At 45.5% G+C, this 26,704-nt stretch overlaps 3 protein-coding genes across 5 annotated transcripts in view; 1 reads left to right on the plus strand and 2 right to left on the minus strand.

Annotated features, from left to right (window-relative positions):
• LOC101799835 (probable acyl-CoA dehydrogenase 6) overlaps positions 1-12,446 on the minus strand; it is an 86,243-nt gene extending 73,797 nt beyond the window's left edge. The window contains exon 1 of the mRNA XM_027450794.3: positions 12,276-12,446. Within this exon, the coding sequence (XP_027306595.3) occupies positions 12,276-12,410 (135 nt within the window). The 5' untranslated portion in view covers positions 12,411-12,446. The remainder of the gene's footprint in view (positions 1-12,275) is intronic.
• A 207-nt stretch (positions 12,447-12,653) lies between these two features.
• On the minus strand, positions 12,654-15,572 carry LOC101794407 (guanine nucleotide-binding protein G(I)/G(S)/G(O) subunit gamma-11). 2 transcript variants are annotated; one of them, XM_027450799.3, is made up of 3 exons: positions 15,380-15,572; positions 15,114-15,220; positions 12,654-12,897 (listed from the first exon to the last, which is right to left on the minus strand). In XM_027450799.3, exons 2-3 carry the CDS (start codon positions 15,207-15,209, stop codon positions 12,772-12,774), a joined length of 222 nt encoding a protein of 73 aa, XP_027306600.1. In that variant the 5' UTR covers positions 15,210-15,220; positions 15,380-15,572; the 3' UTR covers positions 12,654-12,771. The 2 variants fall into 2 exon arrangements, with proteins under 2 accessions (XP_027306600.1, XP_027306599.1); XM_027450798.3 differs by having other exon boundaries at positions 15,114-15,217; positions 15,380-15,570.
• A 2,958-nt stretch (positions 15,573-18,530) lies between these two features.
• Positions 18,531-24,464, plus strand: TFPI2 (tissue factor pathway inhibitor 2). 2 transcript variants are annotated; one of them, XM_027450793.3, is made up of 5 exons: positions 18,531-18,793; positions 18,886-19,065; positions 19,483-19,662; positions 20,891-21,064; positions 23,345-24,464. In XM_027450793.3, the coding sequence occupies exons 1-5, from the start codon at positions 18,712-18,714 to the stop codon at positions 23,443-23,445; spliced, it is 717 nt and encodes a 238-aa protein (XP_027306594.1). In that variant the 5' UTR covers positions 18,531-18,711; the 3' UTR covers positions 23,446-24,464. The 2 variants fall into 2 exon arrangements, with proteins under 2 accessions (XP_027306594.1, XP_027306592.1); XM_027450791.3 differs by having other exon boundaries at positions 18,548-18,793; positions 23,342-24,464.
• The last annotated feature ends 2,240 nt before the right edge of the window (positions 24,465-26,704 follow it).

The following is a 26,704-nucleotide window of genomic DNA, read 5'->3' on the forward strand; positions in this document are numbered from 1 at the left end:
ATCCCACCCATAAAGACGTAAAACTAAAGAATTCAGCCTTGGTTTAGTCTATGTCACTACTATGATCACTACTGTGGGTGGAATCAACCATGACTTATTTAAAAAAAAACACTGGATAATTGCCCAGTTGGAGACTGATCAAGACAACAGGTTCATTTCATGTTGAATGACAGTAAGAAAAATAAAAGTGTTTTTTATTTAATGTAGTCTTTACAAAGCTTTGTGAAAACCACACCTGTAGCTTTCTGCTCAGGAAAGGGGAAATGGAGCTGGGAAAGCTGAGGGGGAAGAAACATAGAAATTCTCATTTTCTGTTCTGGATTATTCTGGTCTCTGTTTAAAACAGAGTAATGAAAATACCTTTCCAGAATACTGCCAGATAGTTGCATGCTTTCATTATTTACCCCTGGAAGTTACTGCCCTACTTAAATGAGAAACGAAACAAAACTACACATCTGGGGATTTTCCTTCATGTAGTACTCAGTATTTTGTGCCGATACTGTACCAGCAGAAACATTAGCGATTGTCACATAATTCTCAATGTGTTCTAAAACATGCTATTTCTACAAAGGTGGAAACTGTAGTTTAATTAATTTGTATACTAAGAGTGCATACAGATGTCATTTACAGCAATTGAAGATTCCTTTCCATTATTCACCAGCGAGTTTACCTTCTATCAAGCAATTCAAATTAGTAATTAAAGACCATAACATACCAATACATAGTTTCTCATATCTGTCTCTTACAACACCGTACAGTGCTAGTACAATATTTCAGCACACAGTAAACAGGATGATATATGGCCTTAATCTTGAAAAAAAAAAACAAAAAACAAAAAACAAAACAACACCAACAACCATTAATCTGAATTCTTACACAGGGACAGAAATTTTTACTAAAGCTTCATATGATTTATACCTAAGCTGAAATTAGACTGTCTTACTAGCAAAGCACAAGTTTGAGAAAAAGATACTTTTCTATCAAGAAAATTAAATGGATGTAAGGGTGCCATAACATACCAGGTTAAGGTTTTTCCTTTTAAATCAAGCTATAGTAATTGAACTGAGCTCTATTAATATAACAACTAAAGATAACACTATTAATAGGATCTTTAAAGCAACAAAAACAACAACAACAAAAAACAAATAAACAAGAAACCGCTAATGACATTTCTTCCTTGATTATATCAGGACAATTAGCAAAACACTGACTTGAAAGAAAGGAGGTAACAGACTAGAGAGACCTTTGCCTTTGACACCAGCAATAATTAATGAAAATAATGAACAGCACATGATACAACATTTCTCCTGGTAATTTTATTCATAACCTCTGGCAGCAATGACTGCACTGTGAGACAACGCAGCACAGTACAGAAACCGGTGCTGAGGACAGGCAGTGTCTTCCCAGAACAAAGAACTCAAAAAATTGAGGCAGCCAAATCCACTGCAGTGCCCATATGTGCTACCAGGGCAAGCCCACATAAATCAACCACAGGATGCAACAGCAGCACCAGAATGTGCTTTCCAGCTTAATATCCCGTTTGTCTTCTTCCTGAACACAGCAGGAGCTATGAGCTGCCAGGGGGCCTGGATCACCCAACCTGGATGTGATGGGCCTGGGTCTGTGGTTGTCGGTGCCCAGAAGGAAGAGGCCATCACTTGGTCTCCGATGAGATCAGATGCAGAAGCAGAGGCAGGATGGGATGTAGCAGACCACAGGAGATTACAAATAACCCCATCACACAACAGACGATTGAACCGCACAGCGGGCAGAAATCATTCCCTGCGGTGTGAACCTTGCCTGCTCACACCAACCTATTTAGCGCACTTTCTTCTGGCAAACAAAATCCAATATTACGAGTCTGTCTGAGGTCTGAAGTAATCTCAACAGCAAGGCTGCAACCTACCGCTTCCTCTTTCGGGATACACAACCAGCACAAGCTGGTTCACTGAAGATTTCCAGGAAGTTTTGCAGGACCTTTATCTGGGGATTTTTTATTTTTATTTTTTTAAACCACTAATTGAAATAATGGGGCTAGCCACCCAAAACTATGGGATTTCTCTCTCAGCCTCTGGTCCACACTCCCTGTCTTTTAAAAATATACATGTTTTTTCTTGGTGTATCTCAGTACTCACCTAAGACACCTATGTAAAAAGTAACCCACCACGATACAAGTGGTCCTGTCAAGGTGGCACTTGTCCTAGAGGCTGCCAAAATACTTCCCCTTCCTTGCATGTGGAAGAAGGCCAGATCCCTTGTGCTCACATCATGGGAGACCTGGCATTCAAATACAATTTGCGGATCTCACTCTGTATTCACACTGGGCTATTCAGCTAAATGTACAATTTAACATCCAAGCGAATGACTGCCTATAGAGCTGTCACTGAAGAATTTGCCCTATTCCAGTATGGGATTTGGGACTGGTCCTCAACAGCAATATGGAAATTTCTGTACTCGGAGTTGTCATCAGACTCTTGCTGGGAACAAAACAAGAAAATGTTTTCCACAATGATACAGGGTTGAACTGGAAAAGTTCAATTTAAATGCTTCCATCCGTTTCATGACCCTGCGAAAAACATTTGGATTAAAAAAAAAAAAAAAAAGTCCTAGAAGCAGAATATCTAGATAATTACAAAAAAGAACAAAAATGAAGCAATTCTGACTTCAGCTTTTTTAAGCAGCATGACTCATTTTACAAACCTCAAACCAACAAGTTCTAAAATTATAATTTAGAAGGCAGTAACTTTTAAAGTCTTTCAGAACACTTTCAAGCCATCATCAAGATATTAAATCATGACATAAGTGTAGCACAGAGTATAGGAGAAAGAGCAGGAAAAAACACTGTAATTAAGTATCCATCTAACTCAAAACCTTACAAGCACTAGCAATGAATCTAGAGGGAGTGGTTTAAACATTCATGTAAATGTTTAAAAAAGAATGCTTTGATTTCTTTCCGTATTTTTCCCTGTAATTCCTAAAAACATTTTTTCAGGACATTTAATTTTTTACTTAGAATTTTCAATCTTGTTTTCCCCTTGTCAAAACGAAAAATAAATGAGGAATTACCAAACATACCCAAATCCTTTTAAAAAGCCTTTACTGAGCTTAAAGGAAAGAAATTAAGAAATTCCCCCAAGTTTTATCATTGTTTTATTTTCCATTTCTTTTTTTTACATCTTCTCCCCCATTATAGTTGAGGACTTACAGGTCTAATATGAAATGTGACTGCTTTAGTCATTTATTTAAAAAATAAATTAGCCCTTGTAAACAAGCTCACTGCTATAACAACAAGCACATTCAATAAAGGAGAGATGCATGGACTAAAAAGTAATCAAACAGAAACCCTAAAAAAAATAAACTGTATTAAACAGCAGGATGGGCTGTTCTTATCAGCAGCTTTTTGAACACTAAATGAACACTTCTGAGCAAGGAATGAGTGGCTGGAGGACTCCTTTGAAAGGGAAGGCAGGAAAGTTGCTCTCAAAACTTTGTACTTTATCCACAAACTTTGAAGAACATGCCAGACATTCATACACTAGGCAGGATGTCTGCCAACAGCCACCCCCTGAAAACATCCAGACCTGGGAGGGTCTAAAGGACCATATTGTGATGTCTTGGCCTTTCTGTTCAGTTTGGTCTCCCCAGCCTTCTGCGTGTTCCATGTGCAGAACCAACCGCTCTGCATGACTTCTGCAAGACAAGATGTGATCAGCCAGGCGAGAAAAAAAATGCTGGATGAAAACAACACTTGAAACCAGCCAGAAGATACCATTGAGAAGGATAAAGAAAGCCAAGACATATAGACTGTGTGCATATACATATTTAATTCCATATCTAAAAAGCCTTCCACAGATGTTTAAACACTTCACTGGTTCAACCCCTGCTAGTGAAACCACCCGACTTGGTGTCAGTGCACAGAGCCACAGTTAGGCCCACACCGCAGCCCCTGTGCTAGGCCTGCGCTTCTGCTCATCGTGCTGTCTGCGGCCTGTGTGGCTTAGCTTGGATTCTGCCTGACGATGTACCAAATGCTTGACAGAATAAAACAGCACATCAATCATGCTCATCAGGCACATTATATATACCCCTTCCTGTGCACGTGGGTTCATTTAAACATAAGTACACACGTTTCAGATCATTCAGCTTTCCTCTTTTCCCTTTCCCAATGGGCAGCATTTGAGCTCGAGACATTAAAAGTTAAGGAGAAAAAGTCACTCCAGCTCATTGCTGTGAAGGTGGTTGAAAAGGGCAGATAACAAGTCATTGCTAGCACCTCGGGTATGTTAGGAAACTTTTACTTTTGGTCCGTTACGGCACAGTGAGGGTGAACAGGCCTGGCTCACGTCCGCCTTTCTCCTCTGCCTTTAGACATAGCTGTGGCCAGAGCTCAGCTTCCCAGCGGGTTCAAAACCAATATTCAGTAGACTCAGAGAAAAGGAAAGCAGAAAAATTTCCCGAGTGCTCGAAAATATAAGACAGAAATGGGAAGACATGTTTAAACTTGATTAATTATAGCGCCGTAATTCCTTTTTGTACCTTCAATTAAGCCATGCCACAGGCAACAAGGAATCATGCAATCTGCTACAGCACTGGGTACTAAAGACTGCAGAGATCAGCCAATACAGGAACAAATTGCTACTAAATTAAATTTTCCCTTTCCCAAAGGGAAAAAAATCAGCAGAGGGAAAAGCCCTATAATGTAAGACTTGGCAACATCTCATTATATAATAAAACATACCTGTCCCCATCTATTTTATTTCCAGCAAGAAAAGCATGCACATTATGAGTATAATGCAATTTCTTCTGCTCTATTCATTTGGCTGTAATTGGACACACTTCTGTTTAAATCATTGCATTTCTTCGCTTTCACTGTGATACAATTCCCTGCAGCATACATAATACATAAAGTAAAGCTGATTATTGTTTCAAAAATTCGAATAATGCAGATCTTTTGGTTCCACATAGCTGGCTACAGTTTTTAGTTCAGGACGCAAATAAATAAATAAATAAATAAATAAATCAACAACAGAAGTCAACCCCGAATAAACCACAAAGCTTTTTCCACTGCTTACCTAAAACTTAAAAGCCTACAAGTCCTCCAGGGAATGCAGTGCTAAGCAGGGATGCACATAAGGACAAACCCCTCCTGCATATACCTGGGAGTTTCTGCAGTCCCTTGCACAGTCCCAATCACAACACCTTCAACAACCCTATTCAGGAACATGGTAGAAAAAGGGGGGATCTCAAAATTGCCTCCTTTTCTGGACTCCAAGAACTGCAACTACCATGCTGAATCCTGCCCTCCAGCAAAATCAGGAAAGAAATACAGCTGCAAAGCCTCCTGAGATCAGGAAATTGACTATGTTTGTATGTTCCAGGGAAATTTCTCAACTTCTTTCTTTTGAACCCATTCAGGTTTTATTTATTCCTCTGTCTCATTTGTAGCATCTGGAGTATCCTCCATTCAACCACACCATAATGAGCAACGTAATATGCCAGCAAAAAGAGCATTTCTTAACTCTGATTCTCAGCATCATGGGGTTTAAGCCATGAGAGGCTCTGTGTTCTTCTTGGACAATAAATTCTGTTCCTTTTACCATGACCTTTTTGCAAAAACTATAAATTCTCCCAGGGATCTAGAAAATATATTTACATGTATATACCCTGTATAAACATAATCATGTATAGCATCCAAGGAGAGGCATATAAAAATATAATTTCTACCTGGGCAGAGAATAATGCTTTTTCCTCATTACTGCCACAGTATTTCCCTCATGTCAATCTACAGCCAGAGACAAGTCAGGCTTCTCTGAATCTCTGAGTTTTGAAAATGGAACTCTTCTTAGCAGAAACAGAGTTTCTTGGTTATGAAACAAAAAGATTCGAGAAGAATACTTAAAGTATCAGAACTTTCATCCATACAGCTACTTGTTCCAAACCCACTGCTGTGCTATCCCTGTGACTTACATAGTTATTAATGTGAATGCGTAAAGCTCATATTCTTTCCCTCTATTTTGGTCAGAGGGACTTTTTGTGCACATGTGGTATCATTATGGGGAAAAAACTAGATCAAAGAAACTCCCTTTTCCACCTCCAAACAGCCAGCACTTGACTAGATTCAGACTCAGCCACAGTGACCACAAATGCTATTCCTAAGAACCGTGATTATTCGTATTTGCTCTGGATTACACCCCTGAATGAACAAAACACATTTTCAGGCCACCTCTCTGCTGAAAAGCATTAGGACATCATGAAAATGTACAATAGTTTCCAACCTGAGAGGCATGTACCCCTGGATTTTATCCATCTGTGCCACCCACACACTGCTCAGGGCTCAGCACTTAACACTGTACCTAGGTAGAAATGCAACATGAAAACTGGGTAACACTTGGTGAGATTGGTTGTTTTGAGCAACATTACATGAAGTGCTGGCTGGGCTATACAGTTTGTCCAGACTGACAGACTTCCTTCTTCAGGAGACCTCCATTAGCAGACCTTCCAGGTGTTCATTGTGCTTTTTCACCAATTAGAACCAGAAGTGGCAAGCAACATCTCCTTCTACGACTTCCTAGCACATCACTGAGCCATGTTCAGGCAGGAGTATCTGTGCTGTTACACCTGCACCCAGAGAAACAGTCCTGGGCATAACACAAGGTTTACTGACTGCATCCAGGTGACTCACATCATGAATCCTTAGATAAAATATATTCAGAACCAATACTAACTCCCCTTTTGCCTTTACCTTTTCTTAATCTTGCATCAAAGAAGAGTGTTCTGTGGAGCTATTCAAAGCATGGCTCTGCATATGCCAAATTGCAGATGGAAATAATGGAAACCCACCAGAGACTCACAACTTACACCATTTTATAAATGTGCTGGCACTTAAATGATGTTCGTTACTGTATCAGCTGAGCTGGGGTATCCTCACAGATTAAAACAGCTGACCCCACTGAAGGACTGCTAGTTCTTAAAACTGATTCATCAACAAGAGATTTGGACTGTCATCTCAACCACAAGAAGCTTACACAGAATCTACTTACCACATTGCTCCAGCATCATGGGAAACATTTTTACTCAGCATGTGCCTGTTCCATCTACTTTCCATTTATCATTTTCTTTGTGGCTGGGATAAAGCTAAACTGAAATAAAACGTTCCACATTTCTCTCCATATGAGGTGATCTACAGCTTACCCTGGGGAAGGTTGGTTTCTTCTCAAGAATAAGGGATATGTTCCTAATTTCCACTTCTGTCTTTGAAAATTCAATCATGATGTACATCCTTGTTCTTATCCCACTGCAAACTTCTACCAGCAACACTTGTGACCTCACCAGATCTGCCTGAGGAGAAGCTCCCCTCTCAAACACTGTAGCACTGCTCCAATCCAGCCTCCTGCCCACAGCCAGTTTTGGAGATGCTGGCAGAGGAAGAAAAGAACCCCTGACAAAATCCTGCTGGTTCTGGAGTGTGACGGAGGCCAAGGACCAGCAGGTGTGGTCACAGGCACATGAGGTCACCTCTCCTCCCACACTCCAGCCTTTCAGTCCTTTAGCTTTCATCAAGCTCATGCTCCCCAGGTTCTCAGGACCAGACACCAACAAGCACAGCTTCAAGTTGAACAGTTTGGCTTCCCCATTGATCCCTTCTCCTCAAAGCCCAGCACAACTGTCTGCACCTTGATGTATCAAATGTTTCTGGCACTTTCAGGAATACAGCTTGCCACCCATACTAGTTTGCCCAACCTCAAGTTTACAGGGCATATTTTGAAGCCTGCAGTACATAAAATGGCAGATTGCAGATAAAATGGTATTTCTGAAAGTACCTAAAATCATTAAGCTTGTCCTGACTTACTCTTACAGAGAAACTAAGGCTCTAATTTTTTATGAGAAGTTAGGAATTAAACATTGAAACCCATTTGAGGAAACACAAACCTCAGGTGATGGCATCACCAAGTAACCCAGGATCTTTTGTTCTTAAAGTAGGTTGGTAATACAATGATTCTTGACTAGATGCACAAGCCTGGCTGTAGCACAGAAAATAATTTTAAGCAGCACACCAAGTGTCTTGGAAGTGTCCTTGCATAATCCCTCAGTGCCCACCTATCAAACTTGATCTTCAGGGACTGGAGCCAGAGGTCGGTTTTCATGCTCCCTTACAGCCTTAACAGGAAAAAAAAAGTCTGCCAGAAAGTCAAAGTCCAGAACAACACAAGCTGAAAGAACAGCTATCAGAGCACTAGGACACCTGGCTGGGAGCTGCTATGTTCATCAGTGTGCCCACTGGGCAGGGGGAGAGATTTAATCACACATTTCCATACAAATGGGACCCAAAACGATTTAAACAAGGTTACATTTTCTGAACCATCATGGCATGACCTATGTAAAACACAGACATTTGCTCAGTCATAAACTGCTTATTTGGGCAGGGTTTTAGTTGTCTGAAGTGCATACCTGCATTTCCTACTCCATTCTGGTGTGACAACAACACAGGAAAATAGCAGCTGGAGTTGAACTACAAAAATATCCCTCAGGCACAGTTCTCCTGCTAGAAGATGCTCACTGAGGACTAAGGATATGCAGTGGAAACTTGTTCTCACATGAATAATGTTGAGGGGGGCAATGCAACTGCAGTCTCACATGCACGCACTGCTCTGGCACTGTGCAACAAGTAAACATGCTGCTTATTATACTGCCTTTTCTGCATTTTTGCTACACAGCAAAGCAGTTGTGTATTAAATGACATTCTTCTGGTGATTGGAAAAAGCTTTCTTCAGGATCTGCTCGAGTGTGCTGAAGCTCATGTTTTCCTTCTCTTATTCTCCCAAACTCTGATTTAAAAGCAACTCTTTGGCATGGCACTCCTGAATGTGTCAGTGGTACCTCTTATTGCGCTGGTATATCCCAGCTGCCCTTTCCGATAACGACAAAAATCAATTACGAAAATTTCCTCTCTGTTAAATTTCAGCCAGATATTCTTGGCAGGAGCAAATGATATTTCTGTGTTTATTCATACCAGCAAGGGATCTATCCCCAAAATGTTTACAACATGTTTCTGTCAGGCACAAGATGACACAGGCTACTGCAAATACCCCAGAATTGGGGGCTCCATGTTGTTTGCCTTGGATAGAAGGGCACTCAGTGCAAAAGCTGTGAGGCTTACAAATGTCACATTATTAACTGTCTCCTTGCCTAAACTTCTACCTCAAATGCATGATAAATAGTGTTTTAAAATTAGAGGTCCCAGTTGGGTATTTTGCGGCTTATTTTGGATCCTTCCTCTCTCCTTTTCTCTCTCTCAACTTAGTGAGAAAGTAATTTTAAGTGATTTATTTGTAATACCAGCAGCCAACTACTTGGCTGTTCTGTTGCTGTATTTTTGTGATTTGCTATAAAAGATGAACAAGCCAACTCTATCCAGTACCTTTCACTATTTTGTAGAATGTCAGAAATAGACATATAATTTTACAAAAATTACAAAGTTTACAGCAATTTTACTAGAAAGTTAGAGTGAAAATCAATATCTAATTCAGCTTTTGCATGCTCTAATATGAAGAGGCTTTAATTCCTGTAAAAATATCTATTGTAATGGAGAGAAACTCTTGACACTGTTAATAACTTGGGCCAGACATACAATCCAAGTGTGGCAAATAAGGCCAGTGGTGTCCTTTGGTGAAGTCTCACTTTCACATGAATCCCTCTTATCCTACAGAGATGTAACACAACGTAAATAGACCAAGCCAGCACCAGATGCAAAATGAAATCTCATTTATATTAGATGCATTCGAAGTATATGCCAATCCTTTTCAAACCTGTTTCCCAAAGCTTCTTACTACTAATGCCAGAGGAAAACAAAAATGGATATGTGCATGAACATATCATATACGTATACGCACAGTTATGCATACACCTAAAATAGCTTAAACCTTTTTACTTCAAGCCAGTTACACTATAATTACTGCACTAAACTGTAGGATACCAGTGCATTGTAAGCATTGTTCAACAAGGTAAGGAAAAGTTACGTTTTCAATTTCCAAGAGGAAGGGTGGTGACCTATAAAGTAGTAAAGGAAACCACTCACAAGGTTATTTCAATACCCGTGCTAAAAACAGCTCCCTGGAATTACAGGAGTCTCTTCCTCATCCTGCTCAGAACAATTGGAAAAGTACAGATCGTTTAAAATACATTAATACAACAGATTAAAAAATAAAATAAAATAAAATAAAATAAATTGAGACAAAAAAATAACAGTTTTCACTAATGGAATTGCACTGCTCATTTCTTTAATTTCTCTGGTAGTTGCATCTGGATTTGTCTCGTGGAAAGAGTGGCCCAAATTAAATAACCATTAAATTTAAAATGCGTTACAGATCCTGAGTGGTCATCCTCTCCCAAAGACTTTACTTTTCAGTTTATCTTAAATTCACTGGGGACAGCTTTAACTTAAGCCAAAATAAACACTGATTGCTAGAAGCTTTGGGGTAAACAACATTAGACTGGGTTTGACATAAACTAGCGTGTGTTTTTTTTCCCTATACGATCAGACAAAAACTAAACAAGTGTTATATAACCACTTTGTAAAATACAGGACAAGGATGAAACAGGTTTTGTGGTGCTTAGTGTAATTTTTTTTTTCCAATACATTCATCACGGGCACGCATGCAGCGCTGATCCTTCCCTGCCAAAACAGGACTTCCAAACCCCCCAGATCCATACGACTGCCTTCACTAAAGCCTTGTCCTCATTCTATTTCGGAATGCCACAGATCTGAGACAAGGCAAAGTGCAACGATGAGCAGTATTTGCTGTCCTCCCTGCACGTGCAGGAAGACTGCTGCAAAAGAAGAGCTACAGCTGAGTGACACAGGGCAGAGGAAGGCAGGTGACTGCTGACAGACAGACGGCCTCAGCACAAGCCTGACACTTCAGTATTTGCAACATAATCCTGTACTTGGCATCCAGGTGAGAGAAGATGATTCACTTGCAGCATTTTTACTGATCCTTTCTCTGCCAGCTTATTCCTGCTTTGAACCAGGTCCAGGAATTTAGATTAATGAAACTAATTTGTTAGGAAGCAGACTGGTTGTGCACCAGGTTTCTTTGTATTATACAGAAAATGAACACACAACTGCAAAAGTTCAAGGCCAAGAGGCCTACTTTTAGTCATAGAAAGCTTTATGAATTAAATGGCCTTTGCAATATCCTGTTTCAACACTGAAGTATGAAAGTCAGTTCAAAAAAAAAAGAGAAATCTGAAGAATTGCATGAATCAGAAGAAGCCGCACTATCTTTTCTCCACAGTGCACTGGGAAAGAGGAGAAAGTTGAAAAAGGATGAATTTATCCTAAGAGTGTACGATTCTTCGTGCCATTTTTAAAAGCTTCCATCAAATGCATAACAGCACAGCTCCCAGTCACAGGGAGCTAACATCAGGCAATCCAGGGTGCCCTGTTTTAAAAAGCTACGGTGCAGGACCCGGCAGGAGCTGAAAGTTTATCTCCAGGGTCATCAGGGACAACCCCTTACACTTCATCACGCCCACCTGAGTGCACATCAGGCTTCTGTATGGCTGCTGTTATGATAATGCTGCTTACTCCTTGTGCTCGGTACTGAACTCCAGCACTTCACTCACCATAGTCCACAGGGAGATTTCTCACATACGTGCAGCTCATCCCATCCCATCCCGTCCCGTCTCATCCCATCCCATGCCATCTGACTTCCCCCTGACAGCCACCCCCAGCATGCCCCAACGCAGGACTTTCCACCAACTGAATGAATGAATGAACGAATAAATAAATGCACCTAATTATCTAACTTTGACTGGCACATTTCATTATACTTCAGCCTTCCGGCAGGTGCCAGTGACCTCACTGATGGGCACAGAGTTCACCAGTGCCACCACCACTTGCAGGGCAGCATTTGGCGTTCAACTCCCACTCCCCCTGTGCCTCCTTTTCCCTTGACCCATGCCTTAATCCCACAACAAGACTAACTTTCACTCCCCTTAGCACCCCTCTACAAACACCGCCCTGGCGCTCGGCATTCCCAAACACAGCAGCGGGGGCACGGGGCCCCCATGTCCCGTCCCGGGCTGCTGCTCCGTGCCCTGGCCGCCCTTCCCTTCCCTTCTCCTTTCCCTCCTCCCTTCCCTCCGTCCCTCCGGCGGGCGGCAGCCGAGCCCCCGGCCGCTCAGCCGGGGAAGCCTCCGCCCGCCCCGGGGAAGGGGGAAGCTCTGTCCGGAGGTGGCCTCGGCCCCTGCCGTCCCCCCGCCGCCCCCGGTACCTTCCTGAGGGCCGCCCGCAAGGCGCCGTGCTGCGGCGTGCCGGGGCCGTGCCCGCGGTGCCGCCGCCCGCAGCCGCCGCCGCCGTGCAGGGCCGAGCCCCGCAGCGCCCAGCGCCCGCAGCCCCGCAGCGCCATGGCTGCCGCCTGCCCCGCTCCGCCCCGCCGGGGGCCGGGGCCTGCCTTGGGGGCCCTGCACCGCCCCGGCACGGCTTGGCAGGGCCCGGCACGGCTCGGCTCGGCTCCCAGCAGGCTTCCCCTGCCCGGCCGAGGCAGGCCGTCGAGGGGCAGGGAGGTTTTTTGAGTGCCAACCAGCGTGCCCCCCCGTTAACAGGTGGTGAAAGCAAAGGGACCCGGCCGTGCGGAGGGAGCGAGGCAGGCTAGGCTGCTTTGGGATTTATTTATTTTTTGTACGAAAAAGGAAAAAAAAAATAAAGGAGAAGATGATCTGCTCCTGAGCGTGTAGGACAAGGAGCTGTGGGGCTGGGGACCGGCAGCCTCAGGCGATGACACAGCCTCCCTTCTCCTTGAAGGGGTTCTTGTCCTCCGGGACGCCCTTCACCAGCGGGTCCTCGCCCGACCGCTCCTCGATGTAGTTCTTGATCTCCTCGGAGCACTTGGACACCTGGAGAGGGAACAAACACATGGCAGTGCTACGGCCAGAGCTGGCGGGGGCATCTCAGCCGCGCCGCGGTGAATTCGCATCTTTCCCTGTTCACCTGCCCACCGAACTGTCTGATAGCCAACGTGTTCAGGAACAGCAAAATCTCAGATCCACAACGTGGTGGTATCTGTTTTCCAAGCATACGTAACTTTACATGCTTTTCCCAAATAAAACATCCGACAATGATTTTTCGGTGGCAACACAAGCCCCCACCCTGCAGTTCTGCAGGAGCAGCCACACGTCTTAAATGGTGGTCAAGAACTAACTAGGAAAGCATGTACTTACAGGTGACCTGGGGTTAATTGAAACAGCGGTTCATAAAATACCCTGCCGTGTTAAGAAAGGGCATAACACACGTGACAGCTTGCATGCCATTCACAGCAAGGCAGCACCCAGTGGGGCAGGCCTGCACAGACACCCGCCCGTGAAGAAGGAACGGGTTCATGTTTGCTCTCTGAAGGCAGTGCACGCAGCAGGTGCAGCCACAGCAGGTGTGGAGCCTGAGGGCACACAAGCAAGTCCCACCAGCTCCAGAGGATCCCTGACCACACGCTCCTGTCATTTCCCTTCCCTGTGGCAGCAGAAACTGTCCTCAGGCGCCTGAATATGGGACACTTCTAAGGACACGCTCCCAGCTGTGCCCTGCTTCTGCCCACAATCCCTGTGCAGACAGCAGTCAGTCAGCACTTAATTTAATTAGAATTCATTAAATTCTAATTTAAGGCCCGTTTGTCGCCTTACTTGTAAATTGTGTATTACTGCAAAGGCAAAATGATGGCAAGAGAAACAGTGAATTTACTTGCAGTATCGCTGGCTCTAAGCCATCAGAAATAACTCACGGTTAATTCCACACCAAACCGTGCATGGCATAAGACCTAACTATCTCTAGCTGTCTTAGGGCAGAGAAGAATGTGGACCTGCAAATCCCATTACACTTGTGCCTTGCTCTGCCGTGCCTTGCAAACCCATTCCTTCGAGTCGGGGCACCTTATGCCATGGCATAGCTGTAAAGGTAGAGGAAGGGGTCAAGAAGAATTTTGGTAAACATCTGTACTATTGCCAACAGTGGGTTCTGCACTTCCATGTCCCTGTAACACCTGTAATGGAGCTACCGGTGGACTGAGACAACTACAACACAAATTCTCACGGTGAAACTTTGTATAGCGCATTGGTAAAATTGAGGACATTGCCTGTGCTTTACTACAGATGGTTTGAAAATGCCTATTTCCCTAAAGTCTTTTGGGTTATTTGGAATATTTAGATAGGGTTTTACATTTTTGTTATGAAAATCATAATCTATACATCCATTTCAGTTGCTTGGGAACTCTCTGAGGGATAATCTAGGTGTCTGCAGTACTTGCACGTGTGGTCCTCAGCACTGCTGGAGCTGACGCCCATACCACACCTAACGCGTACACCCACTGAGAGCTAACTGGCACCTAAAACGTATTTGTGGCTTTCTTGTTTTCTGGGCTAAGTACCTAGAGCTAATTCGCATGAATAATTCCACTGATCCCCTAACATAAATGCGCTTTAGTCCTAAATAGAAGTGTTTACTTTGATGAGTTTGCTTCTGCTGGAATGCAAAATAAGAAGAGAAAAAAAAGTTTTATCATGGAGCGAGATCAGTTCTGCTCTTCCACGTATAGAAACTGTGCAGAAAGACAGCAATAACCACCAAGATCACTGGAAAACCTCTTCACCCGTGGGAAGAAGCGTCGATGACGGAGAAGAGCGCGGTGTTTTCCGCCGGAGCGCGGCCCTACAGCAGCACCCCTCTGGCCTCTGCCCCTTGCTCGGGCAGGGCGAGGACGGGCTCAGCTTCTCCCTCTCCCCCCACACTGCTGGGGGCCGTGCCGGGCCGTGCCGTGCCGCACCCAAGGCCACGGGAACGGCGGGTGCCGGTCCCTCGGGGCCTCCCCCTCTCCCCGCAGCCTCCCCCTGCGGACTGGGGGCGGCGGGAGCCCGGTGCCAGCCTCACGTCGGGGCGGCGGCCGGGGGTCCCTGAGGGCGACACGGGGGCAGAGCGGCCCCCAGCGCCCCTGCCCCTCGCAGGACCGGGCTGTCCCGCTCCGCCCCGCCCGGCTTCGCCCGATCCTGCCCCGGGCACCGCTCCCGGGGGGTGCCGGGCTCCTCGCCCCCCTTTGTCCCGGGGCGCCCCGCGGCCGCTGCCTCACCGGCTGCCTCTCCAGCTTGACTTCTTTCCGCAGCTGCTCCACTTCCATTTTCAGTTTGTCCTTCTCGCTCAGGTCCTCGATGTTGATGGCCGGCATGGTTTACGCTGCTGAAGCCCGGAGGGAGGCAAAGAGGGAGGACAAAAGGTTACCGCTGGGCAGCGAGGCCGGCCGGGGCCGGAGCCCCCGGGCGGGCTGCGGGGCGGCGGGGCTGTGGGGCGGCGGGGCTATGGGGCGGCCGCCCCCGGCCCGCCCCCGGGCTCACTCACAGGGTGCCGCCGGGCTGTCCCGGCCCGTCCCGCTGCTCCGCGGCCGCCGCTTCCTCCCCGAGCCGCTCCTCGCACCCCTTCCCCGAGCCGCTCCGGCCTTTAAACCGCCGGGCTAATCCCCCTATAACCGGATTAGGGCCAGCCGTCCGGCCCGGCCCCGCTCCCGGGGCGCCGGGGCGTTCACACCGGGGCTGCGTGCACAGGGAGGGCTCCGGGAAGGGTGTCCCCCCCCCCCGGCCGGGGGCTCATGCGGCTGGATGCCCAGTCCCAGCGCTGAGCAGCCTTCCCTCCGCTCCTGCCGTCCCACAGGGTGATGCCTCCCGCATCCCTGGGCTCCTGCATCTCCTAGTCCCGGAGGTGAGGCAGCAGCAGGTGTTTAGCTCGGGTGCATTCCCCACTATTCGCGCATTAAAACTGAAAGTGGAGGGGACTAAAAGGCTGAGAAGGGAAGGAACCGCTCTCGGGTCAAGTGTCCAGGCTGGTAGGTTTGTCTGCAAGGCAGGGCTGCAGCTCTGCGTGAAAGGGCTGCCATGCCTGGCCTGCACTGCATATCTCAGGTCGTGCAGCTGTGATGGATGCTGAGGACTGGGGGTGCTCTGTGTGAGAACTGATGGGTTCAGAAAGCACAAAACACCCCAAACAGGCTGGTCCTTCCACCCTGTTTGTACAGCACCTGGCATCTCGGATCCTAGCAGCCTCTTTCCTATGAAACCAGCAGAGGCTGAATCCACACAGCCACAGCCCTTCACACTGAACAAAGCTGCAGGCCTGGATGCAGCCCTTAAAATGGGCCTGTATGAATCCTTCTGGGTTTGGGGCACTACAAGGCCCCTGCAGGTAGTTCTTCCTCTTTCTTTCCACCTCTGACTATAGCCATAGAGACGCTCCTTTGTCCTCTCCCCACCCACCAGGGGTAAGCAGCTGCCAACAGTGCAACATTTACCTCCTCCTCCTCCATTGCTGCTCCTATAGTGCTCCTGGGGTTTGTATCTGTTTTATTTTATCCAGTCTATTAAATCAGCTCCTCTGCCCATCCATCCCTCCGGCTGTTATCTCCAGCTGCTGGTATGCAACTTCCACAGCCCCACAACCCGCACTGGCAGCTGCATCCCCAAAGCCCAGCAGCTGCTGGTCCTCGTGCAAGCCAAAACAGCTGGAAGGAGCAGGCTGGCCTTACACAGCACAGCCTTTGCCCACACTGCGGGGTGGCTGTACAGGGTGGTGGGCTGCAGGGGGCTGAGGGGAACAGAGGCTGTCACTGGGAGCAGAACAGTTGCAGCTTGGCATCAATAACCCTGTGGTGGAAAGACTACAGCGAGCTGTCTGCTGGCTCTGCCTACTAACTGCTAACTACAGTTAGTAAAAGGCTTTTTTTGCCACTCGCTACATAAACTGTTTCTCTAGTTCATATATTTTTACAAATATTTTCATAATCTAAATGAACCTGATTGCTGCTACAGCAAAGGAGCAGCTGAGTAAATGCTACACTGTGCTGTGGTATTGATGGATAGGTGGGTTTAGTTCAAACTTTGATTTGTGTGTGTGCATTCACTGAGGAAATGGAAAATGGTATTAGCATGACAGCATTCATTTTGCTGCTATTGTTTAAAGTGGTATTTCTATGGCTCCTTTTGAAATTCCAACAAAATCCGATGAAAGCCAAAGGATGTTAGTCTAGTAATATTAAAATCACTTGAGAGTTCCCTAATAATAGAAAGATGCCCTTTTGAATTTCTCTGGAAATAGGAAACACGTACTTTGATTATTTATTTATTTAATTTCCTACTGGAGGCACCTAAGCTTTATTATAGTCACTGTGCATAATAAGCTTAACGCACACACACACACACACACACACAAAAGAGGACATGTTATATATATGTATGCTATATATATAAAATATGGCAGATGTGTCCCATGGTAATGTCTCCGAGCACACTAGAGTTTTGTTTGTTTGTTGTGCTTCTTTGTGTTTCTTTTTGGTTTTGAGCTAAAACAAGCACTTATCCTTTGGCAATTGGAGATTTTTGAGAAAAGGAAAGTTTCTGAAAGAGTACTGAGAGAGGTGCCATTCATACCCCCCTTAGGTTTGGGGGGTTGAGTTTGCTCCTCTTTCTTGCTTTTATGGAAAATAAAACCTTGTCCAAAAACTAGGCGGTAATCCTGCATGATGTAAGGAAAACACTGAGAGAAAGTGAATTCCTGAGATAAGCCGGGTGCGGTGAAGCCCTCCTCCTCACACTCCAAAGGACTGTGCCTTTGTCCCCGCAGGCCACAGATTTCGAGGGCCCCATATCGCAACCTTGGCCACAGCAGAGCCTGCCTGGAGGTCCAGCACTGTGGCTGTGCAGGGAGAGGAGAATAACAGGAGATCAGATTAGCTTCTCGCTATCCACGGAGAGCACGGTGACTAATTTGCAGGCACTCTTATCTCTGATACTGTATTAAATCTGGAGTAAGCACTAATTAATGTAATGGCTCTCATAGATTAGCGAAGGAACGCATGCTGCTCGCTGCTCACCCCTTCCTCTGCCACATCACTCTGGGTTGCCTGCTGGGGTTAAAAATCTTCAGATAACCCCAGCTGCGATATTTCCTGAAATCCAGCTCTCTCTGACCTACCCAGGGGTTTCACCCGCTCAGCACCGTGGGTTTTCCAGGACAGCACCTCGTTTTTTGGGGGTCCACGAGTTAACGCAGCATTAAAAGAGTGGCACCCGTGGGTGCTGTGCCCGGTGGCACCCCCGGGGTCCTGCCGCCCTCCACCGGGAGCCTCCACGGCCGGACTTTGGCTGCGAGCCCCGTCCCGGATTCCGTGATTAACAGGAAATCCTCTCCCCGCATCATCCCGTAACGTGCGGGGCAGGGCAGGGGGGGGGGGAAATCGGGACACAGCCGTGGACCCCGGCCAGCTCCCCGCCGCCCCCCGACGGCGGCTGGAGCAGCCCGGGGACGGGTCCCCCCCCGCTGCCCCCTTGCTCCCCACCCGAGCCTTCCCCGACGGGGGTCGGGGGGCGTCCCTGGGCGCTGGGGCCGGGGCAGGGGCGCATCCCGCCGCGCCCGGTGACGGCCGGGTGATCGGGGCCCCGCTGCCCCGCTGAATCAGCCCTTCCCCTCCCACCACACGCGCAAGGAGGGAGGAGGCGGCCCGGGGAAGCCGTCTGGGCGCATATAAAGCGCTGCCGTCGGGCCGGGCAGCGCCGACCGCTCGGGGGACCCCGCCGCCCTCTGTCTGTCTGTCTGTCTCTGTCTGTCTGTCTGTCCGTCCCTCCGTCCGCCTGTCTCTCTCTCTGTCTGTCTGTCCGTCCCTCTCCGCCGCCCGCTGTCGCGACATGGCCGCCGGCCGCCGCCTCCCGCTGCCCGCGTTGCTGCTGCCGCTGGCCTGCGCCGCCCTGGCGCCTCGCAGCCTCACAGGTAGGGCTAGGAGCGGGCCCCGGGGGCGGCTGCCGAGGGGTCGGGGTCGCCTCCGAAGTGGCCTGAGCCCCGGGTGCTCGTGTCTCCCGCAGAGAAGCAGCGAGCCTGCCTGCTGCCCCCCGACGACGGCCCCTGCCGCGCCCTGGTGCCGCGCTGGTACTACGACAGGTACACGCAGAGCTGCCAGGAGTTCACCTACGGGGGCTGCCACGGCAACGCCAACAACTTCCTCACCCTCGACGACTGCGAGAAGAGCTGCTGGACCATCAAGAGTGAGTCCCGGGGACGGCCCGACGGCACCCCGAGGGGCGGCGGGGGGCTCCGGGGCAGCGGCGGGGTGGTCGGGGCTTGGAGGGAGCGGAGCCTTCCTCCCCACACATCCTCCCCTCCCGAGCCGAGTGACTGCTGCTGCTGCTGCTGAGGGGCCGGAGGGAGTTGTGTCAGAGGAGGCACGAGGGATTTGCATATTATTATTTTTGAATATAATTTAGTTTTATAACTAGCCGCTGATGAACGCGGCCGATTCCTCCTGCAAAGCTGGTCCCGCTTTATTAAAGTCTGAGGCTTGGGGACTTGCCCACAAGCAGGATAGCAGCGTCTCATCTTGTGTCAACCTCCACCCACCGCTGCTCGGGACGGGGAACGCAAAGGGTCGGCTTTCACTGAAGGTGAAACTGTTTTCGTTGCAGAAGTGCCCAAATTGTGCCGGATGGAGGCTGACGGAGGACCTTGCAGAGGTCATATAAAAAGATACGCCTTTAACTTGAGCTCGATGAGGTGTGAGGAGTTCATCTATGGTGGCTGTTACGGGAACGGCAACAACTTCCAAGATTTGCAGTCATGTGTGGACCACTGTCTGCCAGAGAAAAGTAATGGTTGTTCCAAGTTTTTAATAAACTAGATGCTTTGAAAGCGATACGAAGATGATACTTTATTTGGTATTTTCCTCTGGATACCTGTACGGCAGTATTTTTGAAGACTTCTGGGAAACAGATGCTTATAATTTTCTGCAGGCTTTTGTGTGTCACTGGTCTCGGCTGCCTGCTACTGAGAGAACAAAAATGCTGTGTTAGTTTAGTCTTGTGACCTTAAATTTGCCCACAGCAACACCCAGCGGGTCTCTTGCCTTCCAGAGAGCTGTGCCTGTGTAACCTGAAGGGCAGCAAGGTCAGAGATCAGTGTTGGGCAGGTGTCTGGGACGCTGCGGCTGTCACGGGCAGGGAATTGATATCCCAATGTAAGGGAGCAGTGCCTTTATATATTCAAGCCTGAGAGATGCTGTTAGGTGGCTTGCAATTTTTGGCACTTGCCAGCTCCAGAAGCTTTTTGCCTCGTCTGACCACTGTCTCTCTGTAATTAGCAGCAGGTGACTATAGGCAAGTGTTTTCCTAATCACCAGGTTAACATCTGGTCTATCTTTGACAGTATCTTTGAAGAAGAGAGAGCTACCAGAACGGATCAAAACTGTTGCTGCCTGTGCTTCATTAGTGCTTGATGAGAAAGTTATTTTTGGCTGGTGACAGATTGTCACCATTTTCGTAGGTGAATGCTGACTTATTTTTAATTTCTCTGTTGAGCATCTAATAAATTGGTAAAAGGACTCCAGCAACAGAAGGAGGACTTTGCTGAGGCATTATGAAACATGATTCTTGTGAGAAAGATGGTTTGTTTTTGTACTTTTTGCAGCAAGTGGGCAGGATTTGCTGGCAAAAGCGTAGCAAGGGTAGACAAAATAGTGCCTATCTCATCTAGAGGTAATTCCACTGGAATTGTTATTTTCCTGTATGTAAATGTGGAATCAGCCTGCTGTCTAAACTATGTGAACATCACAACTCTCCCATGTGTAGCACCGCATGTGGGGAAAGCTGATGAATTTCACTTGTGGATTAGTAAACCTATTTTCTGGGATTGTCTGGTGCTTTCTCAAACTCACAGCTCACAGGAATAAGATGCAGTAAGTCTCTGAAGTCACTGGTAACGCTTGTGTCACTTCAATGGGAGTAATAGGTGTTCAGCCAACAAATTCATTGTAGGGTAAATTTGAATATGCCAGTCATAAAAATACTTAATTTTATTTATTTTTTCCCCCTTTTCAAGCTGGTCCCTTGCTATGCTATAGCCCGAAGGATGAAGGATTGTGTACTTCTTCTGTGCCTCGCTATTACTATGACACCAAGAGTAAATCATGTAAGGAGTTCAAATACACTGGCTGTGGTGGAAATAACAATAACTTCGTTACTGAAACAGATTGCTACAACGTCTGTGGAAAAGGTAAGATTATTGTTATTATTGTTATTTTGTATTTTATCAGATGAAAGCCGATAAACCAATCCAGATATCAGGAACAGGTGTACAGTGTTCTTTTAATCACCTTGTTGTTGTTTTTATAAATCTATGCTTTTTGGAATTTGGAACTCAGTATTTTCAAAGGAAGGGAAAAGTGAGATGCAACACTAAATCATTCTGACAAGAAAAGTGTCATGTGAGGTGGTTACACCACTGTTGAATGAAATGTGGAGAAAGGCACTCAAAAAGACTAATTAATTTACTAGAGCACACAAGGAACCAGTCTTTAAACTGGTCAGTACCAGTGAGAAAACTAATTAAGGTCTCACTTTCTTCTGGATATTTTAAAGTAGGATTAAAGTGAGATGTGAAATCAATTTCCTTTTTTTTTTTCCTTAGCATTTTCATCAGTTCCCATCCTCTCTTGATTCCCTGCTGCCTGTTCCCATTTCCCATTCCCATTACTAAAGATTTCTGCTTCATCACTTTTGCTGAATCAACTGTTCCTGTGGCTGTGGGGGGAAGGGCTGGGAAAGATGATTGATTTTTTTTTCATAATGGTTTTATTCAGATCAGCTACTGGTTGTGCTTATAAGTCAAAACAGTTGTGCTTTTACCTGCAGTAATATGTTCATACCAGCTATTACAAGTCTTAATACACTAGTTTAATTAATTTGATATGTAAATCAACAACAGAGAGAAAAGCATAATTATATGTTGCTTCCCAGAGCAGTCAAGAAGCAGACAAAGTACAATATTAAAATATATATATATAAGTGGGGGAAAAAAATAAGGCTGTATCTAGCACATATCTAGCCTTAGAAAAAAATAAAACACCAAACCCAGCTCTTTTTTAAAGATGATATATTTACAGTGTCCAAGTATTGCCGTATTTAAGGTGTGTAGAAGGCTTAAGTCAGGAGAATATTCTCTGGTTTGGGCTTTGAAATCTGTGGGTGTTGAAGCTGGTGGCCAAGGAGCTCCAGCAGGGCAGGGGTTTTACCCTGAACACAGTCCTCAGAACTGAAAATACTGCCTGCCAGTTACTCATGGCAGTAGTATTTCTGTGGTTGACAAGTCTGAGTGTGTCTCTGCCATTCTGGCGTTACAAGGCAGGCTTTAATAGCGTGCTAGGTCTATCAGAGGTGCCAGCGATTACCTAATTTGCACCTATTACTACCTGGGGAATGGCAGGGCCAGGCTCCAGCTTAAGCGTGCAAAGAGAGAGGAGGCAGGAAACTGCCTCTTCAGCATCCTGCACACACCCAGCCAGGTCTGCTCTGGGGGTTCTCCCTCGCTCCCTCTCCTTATGGAGGAAAGACATTAAAAAAAAATACTATCCACCTCATTCCTGGTGCAACAGATTGCAAAGCCCAGAGGATCGGTTATAAGCTTTTTCACTAACTTGTGTATTTCAAAATTGAGGAAGGTGTGGTCACCCAAAGGTCATAGTCGAGGGCATAATTAGTACTAATTAATGCTGAGCTATACATATTAATTTTTATAGCTCGGGAGTGTACAGCAACATTAACCAAATCTTTCAGGCAACTTTATCCACTTCTCTGCCGCTCCTATAGTTCCCCTCCCCAGTATCTTTCCTGTTACCTTCTTGAGTCTAAAGACGAGACCAGTTAACCTTCCTTGTGCAAATATGCAGCTACTGTTTACATTGATCTATAGCTTTCGGAGTGAAAAAGTATCTGATCAATTTCATTTTAGAAGATTATAATAGAAAAGAAAACAGTTGCATAAGCTCTTCTGGAAATAACCCAACTGCTGCCTTTGACCGCTCCGTAGCATCTGTGTGAAACCTCATTCAGTGCAGGAACCCAAATTATTTTACATTTTCACCCCCCACAAGCACCGGTTATATTTTAGACTTTGCACTGCTGTTGCCCAAATAAATGCAGTAATAGTTTGTTGTTGTGTTTTTTTTTTTTGTTTTTTTGTTTTTTTTTTTCAGATTTAGAGAGGTATTTAATCCCATTCTGGTGTTACTACAGGGCAGCTAGAACAGGGTTTAATTCCTGCTCAGGAAAAGAACAGCAAAACAGGGGCCCAGTGCCAAAGTGGAGGCATTCTAAACCTTACAGTGTGTGAGAATAGGGTGTTGAGAATGCATTTCACAGTTTCTGACATGGCTGTTATTATCAGGTGAACAGGTTTAACAGCACAATACAAAAAAATATATATATCCAAACAATGAACAGTAGTAACAATTTTGTCACACTGCTTCACTAACTACTTTCTTTATTTTCTTAGCAGGGAGTCAGAAACCAGCCATGAAAAAGTCAACAGATGTATTCCGCAGAAAGATGATGAGAAAACTGATTAAAAAGCCTCAGATGCATAACCTGAAGTCTTAAACCTAAATGTGCACTTGAATGTTTGAAACACTTTCTTGACTCCACTTTCCTCTTTTGTAACATAGTTTCTACACAGTTTTATACGTTGACATGTAGTTCTGTCTTTCAGAACTGCATTTTTTTCCAACTTACTTTTTATAAAGGACTGCATTTAATAGAAGCAGAATGAACCTAGGTTTGGTTCTTCTACTCTGTTGTATTCACAGTAATACTTTGGTAAAGCCACATATTTAGATTTCCATGTTTTTATGGGGGAATGTTACTACTGCCTTGGGAGAATATTTCAGCAGTTACAAATTAATTAAGATTTGAAAAAATCGATTGTCTCTTAGTATAACTAAGGAGAATGCAAAGCTAAATCTCTGTAGTGGATTTTTTTGGCATATTATGCATGCTAAAGAAAAGGATTTTTTCACAAGAGTATTCAGAGGCTCGTAGCCCTGCCATTTTACATACTTTGGCACTATCATTTCAGTAAACTACCCTTTACAGTCACTTTGATAGTCAAAGCTTTCAGGAGCTTTCATAACGGTGGAAGTATAAACTTTAAGTCTGGTTCATCCTATGAAAAAAATTGGGAATAGGGATACTTCAACAAGTATTCTGACAAAGGCAATGAATAAGCTACTCGGTTATTAAAATGAAAAAGTAGCCATTGCTTTTCATGACACATGAAATTTCAACTATGTTGTGCTCCAGATCCTCTTAGGGAATAAATCAGCATATTTATATTGATTTTTTTAATGGAGCTACACTGCCTGTGTTATGAGGGTCTTATTATTTGTGTTTATGTGGTGGCTGTTAAAACAGACAAACAGAAGCTTCTGCAAATCTCAGACAATCCCTATTTTGAGGCACTATTGCATTTATTTTGTTAGGTTATGCCTGTGGTGATATTATTGCACCTTCTTGTATGTTTTATATTTGAACCATGTCTGAATTTTGATTAATTTCACCTACAGTGTTTTCTAATATGAATACATAAGTATTGTTAATAAAATCTTTTTTTGGAAAAAGAAGAGCTTGTTCTGTTGCATAATTCTGTTAATTACTGTGAATTAGTTGCATACACCAATAAGTGTAATGGAACCTACTAATTATGACTGGCAGAGTTTAGTTGTCTCTGAAATCATTTCCTTACGCTGAGGTTTTCATCTAAAGGAAGCCTGCAAGTTGCACTGATGTCATTGATCCGCAGCAGTTTTTATGGCTCAGCTGGTTGTATAAGGAGTCGCTGTCAAAAGCATGCCTAGCTGAGACAATTTGCTGCTGGGTGTCCTTTAAGGTGTTGTGCTACCTGAACTGCTTTTGTGAGGGTAGTGGGCTATTTGCCTGAAATTACGTCAGCATTCAGTTAGAAAGTCTCAGTTGTGTGTTTTATCCCCATTTCAGGGAGGGAACATGCTGGCAAAATTAGTCAAGATTTGGTTTTCTTGATGATTTTTCTCTCCACCCTGGACTTGCGATGGAAGCAGCTTGCTGAAGTGCTCCTATCACTCTGTTTCTGGTTCTTGACCTCAGAAGCAAACCCCACCTTATTTCAATGAATCCCTCAGCTTAACCCTGTCCTGTGACTCAGCCCTGAGCAGAGGCAATGCCAGGGGCATGCTGGCCTAACACTGCCAGGATTTTGACTAGGGCTAGGGCTGCTTGCTGAGCCCCAGGAGGCTGCTATGGCTTTGGTGCTGATTAAACCTCCCTGGGGAACACAAGGCATGCCACCTGCGGATGCTGCCCCTGTTCCTTCCCTTGGGCTGTGAATTTCAGCAGTGCTGATTAGAGCAGCAACCCAGAGTGTCTCTCTGAATATTTTTACATGCCTGGCACTGTCATTTGGGAGGCACTGGCTGCATTTATTGCAGGTTGTGGACTGGGTTAGAAGCAGAAGCCCTTTTCAGGAGTTGCAGTTCTGTTATAAACTTTTTAGCTGAAGAGGATGACTGTCCTTTAACAACACGACTCTGGGATACGTGTTTAAGAAATGGACTAATCCTCTTTATCACTAGGAAATATCTTAAGGTTAGATGCAAAAGTGGACCTGGGATATAAAGAAGTTGTTGAGGAAAACGTGGGAACTGAAGCCCCTAAGTTGAGAACTGCTCCATCTCACCTTACTTCTTTATCTCAGTGCCTGGTCACATACAACATGTCCTGGACAAGGTGACACCCAGCTAGTGTCTCCTCCTGGCAGGGATCCAAGAGGCTGATATTTTTCTGCTCATGGCCAAATAAAGGGCTCAGCAAGAGCTGACTTGACAGGCTGGGCTCCTTTCCCATGGCAGCAGAAGCCGCTATGGTCTTCTGTAGAGCAGCTGCTGCACATGCTCTTTGTTTTCTTGCATAAAAACATAATTCAAAGTCCAAGGCCTTATTTTTAGGATACTCAGTGACATATCAGAAGCTTGGGTTTGAATCCCTTATCCAACCAGTATCAGACAGGAATTTAACCTAAAACCTGACGTTTTATTCTTGCAGGGTTTCCTGATGGGCAGTCTGTAGAGCACTCTGGAGGACTTGGGGAGAAGACCAGGGCAGAGGCCATGGAAGCTCCTTTCAATCTCTTAGGGATGCTATTGCACCTTGTATAAATTGCATCTTCTTTCGAGGTAACTGCCTTAATCTCTCTTTTTTTTTTTTTTTTCATCCACAGAGAATTTCAGCTGCCACCTTGCTGCTTTGCTTAATGTTCTTAGGTTACTCTGATATCCCGCCAGGCTTCTGAGTCTGCTTTGACTAACCTAAATAATTCTCTATTATCTATGGTCTTTTATGTGACTCATGACTTACTTCCTTTTTCAGCTTCCTGATGAAACAACAATAGCCCAAGGTTGGGTCAACTGTTAACATTTTGCCACGTTGAAAATTAATGCAGCCCACACCATCCCACAAATTAACTTTTATTATAGTAGCCAGTGTCCAGCAGCTACAGTGTGTCACAACGCAAATGTCTACTGCAGAGGAGGGAAGCAGTGATTACAATCAGTTGGGTTCATCTTGTCTTGCATAGGCAAACTTCCACTGAAACTCATGACTAGTGATTTGCATCATACCTGCCACTCAGCAGCAGCTGCTGAAATAAGCAGATTTGACTAAATGCCATGGCAAATAAGGTCACTGATCTTTAACTTTCCATTGCAACCCAGGATTCCAGTTCTTCTCTTAGTGATATCTTGTGAAGAACTATAGCAGAGACTATAAAAATGAAAATTTGCACCAATTCTTTATCCTTACCCTTTTGCAACGCTCAGGGAATGGCTTT

This window comes from Anas platyrhynchos, chromosome 2 (assembly GCF_047663525.1).
Source record: "Anas platyrhynchos isolate ZD024472 breed Pekin duck chromosome 2, IASCAAS_PekinDuck_T2T, whole genome shotgun sequence".
NCBI lineage: Eukaryota > Metazoa > Chordata > Aves > Anseriformes > Anatidae > Anas > Anas platyrhynchos.

Coding starts and splice junctions, on each gene's coding strand:
- LOC101794407 (XM_027450799.3), bottom strand. CDS start 15,209: ATGCCGGCCATCAACATCGAGGACCTGAGCGAGAAGGACAAACTGAAA. Junction 12,898..15,113: donor TCAAGCTGGAGAGGCAGCCG/GTGAGGCAGCGG, acceptor TTCCCTCTCCAG/GTGTCCAAGTGCTCCGAGGA.
- TFPI2 (XM_027450791.3), top strand. CDS start 18,712: ATGGCCGCCGGCCGCCGCCTCCCGCTGCCCGCGTTGCTGCTGCCGCTG. Junction 19,066..19,482: donor GAGCTGCTGGACCATCAAGA/GTGAGTCCCGGG, acceptor TTTTCGTTGCAG/AAGTGCCCAAATTGTGCCGG. Junction 19,663..20,890: donor CCACTGTCTGCCAGAGAAAA/GTAATGGTTGTT, acceptor CCCCTTTTCAAG/CTGGTCCCTTGCTATGCTAT.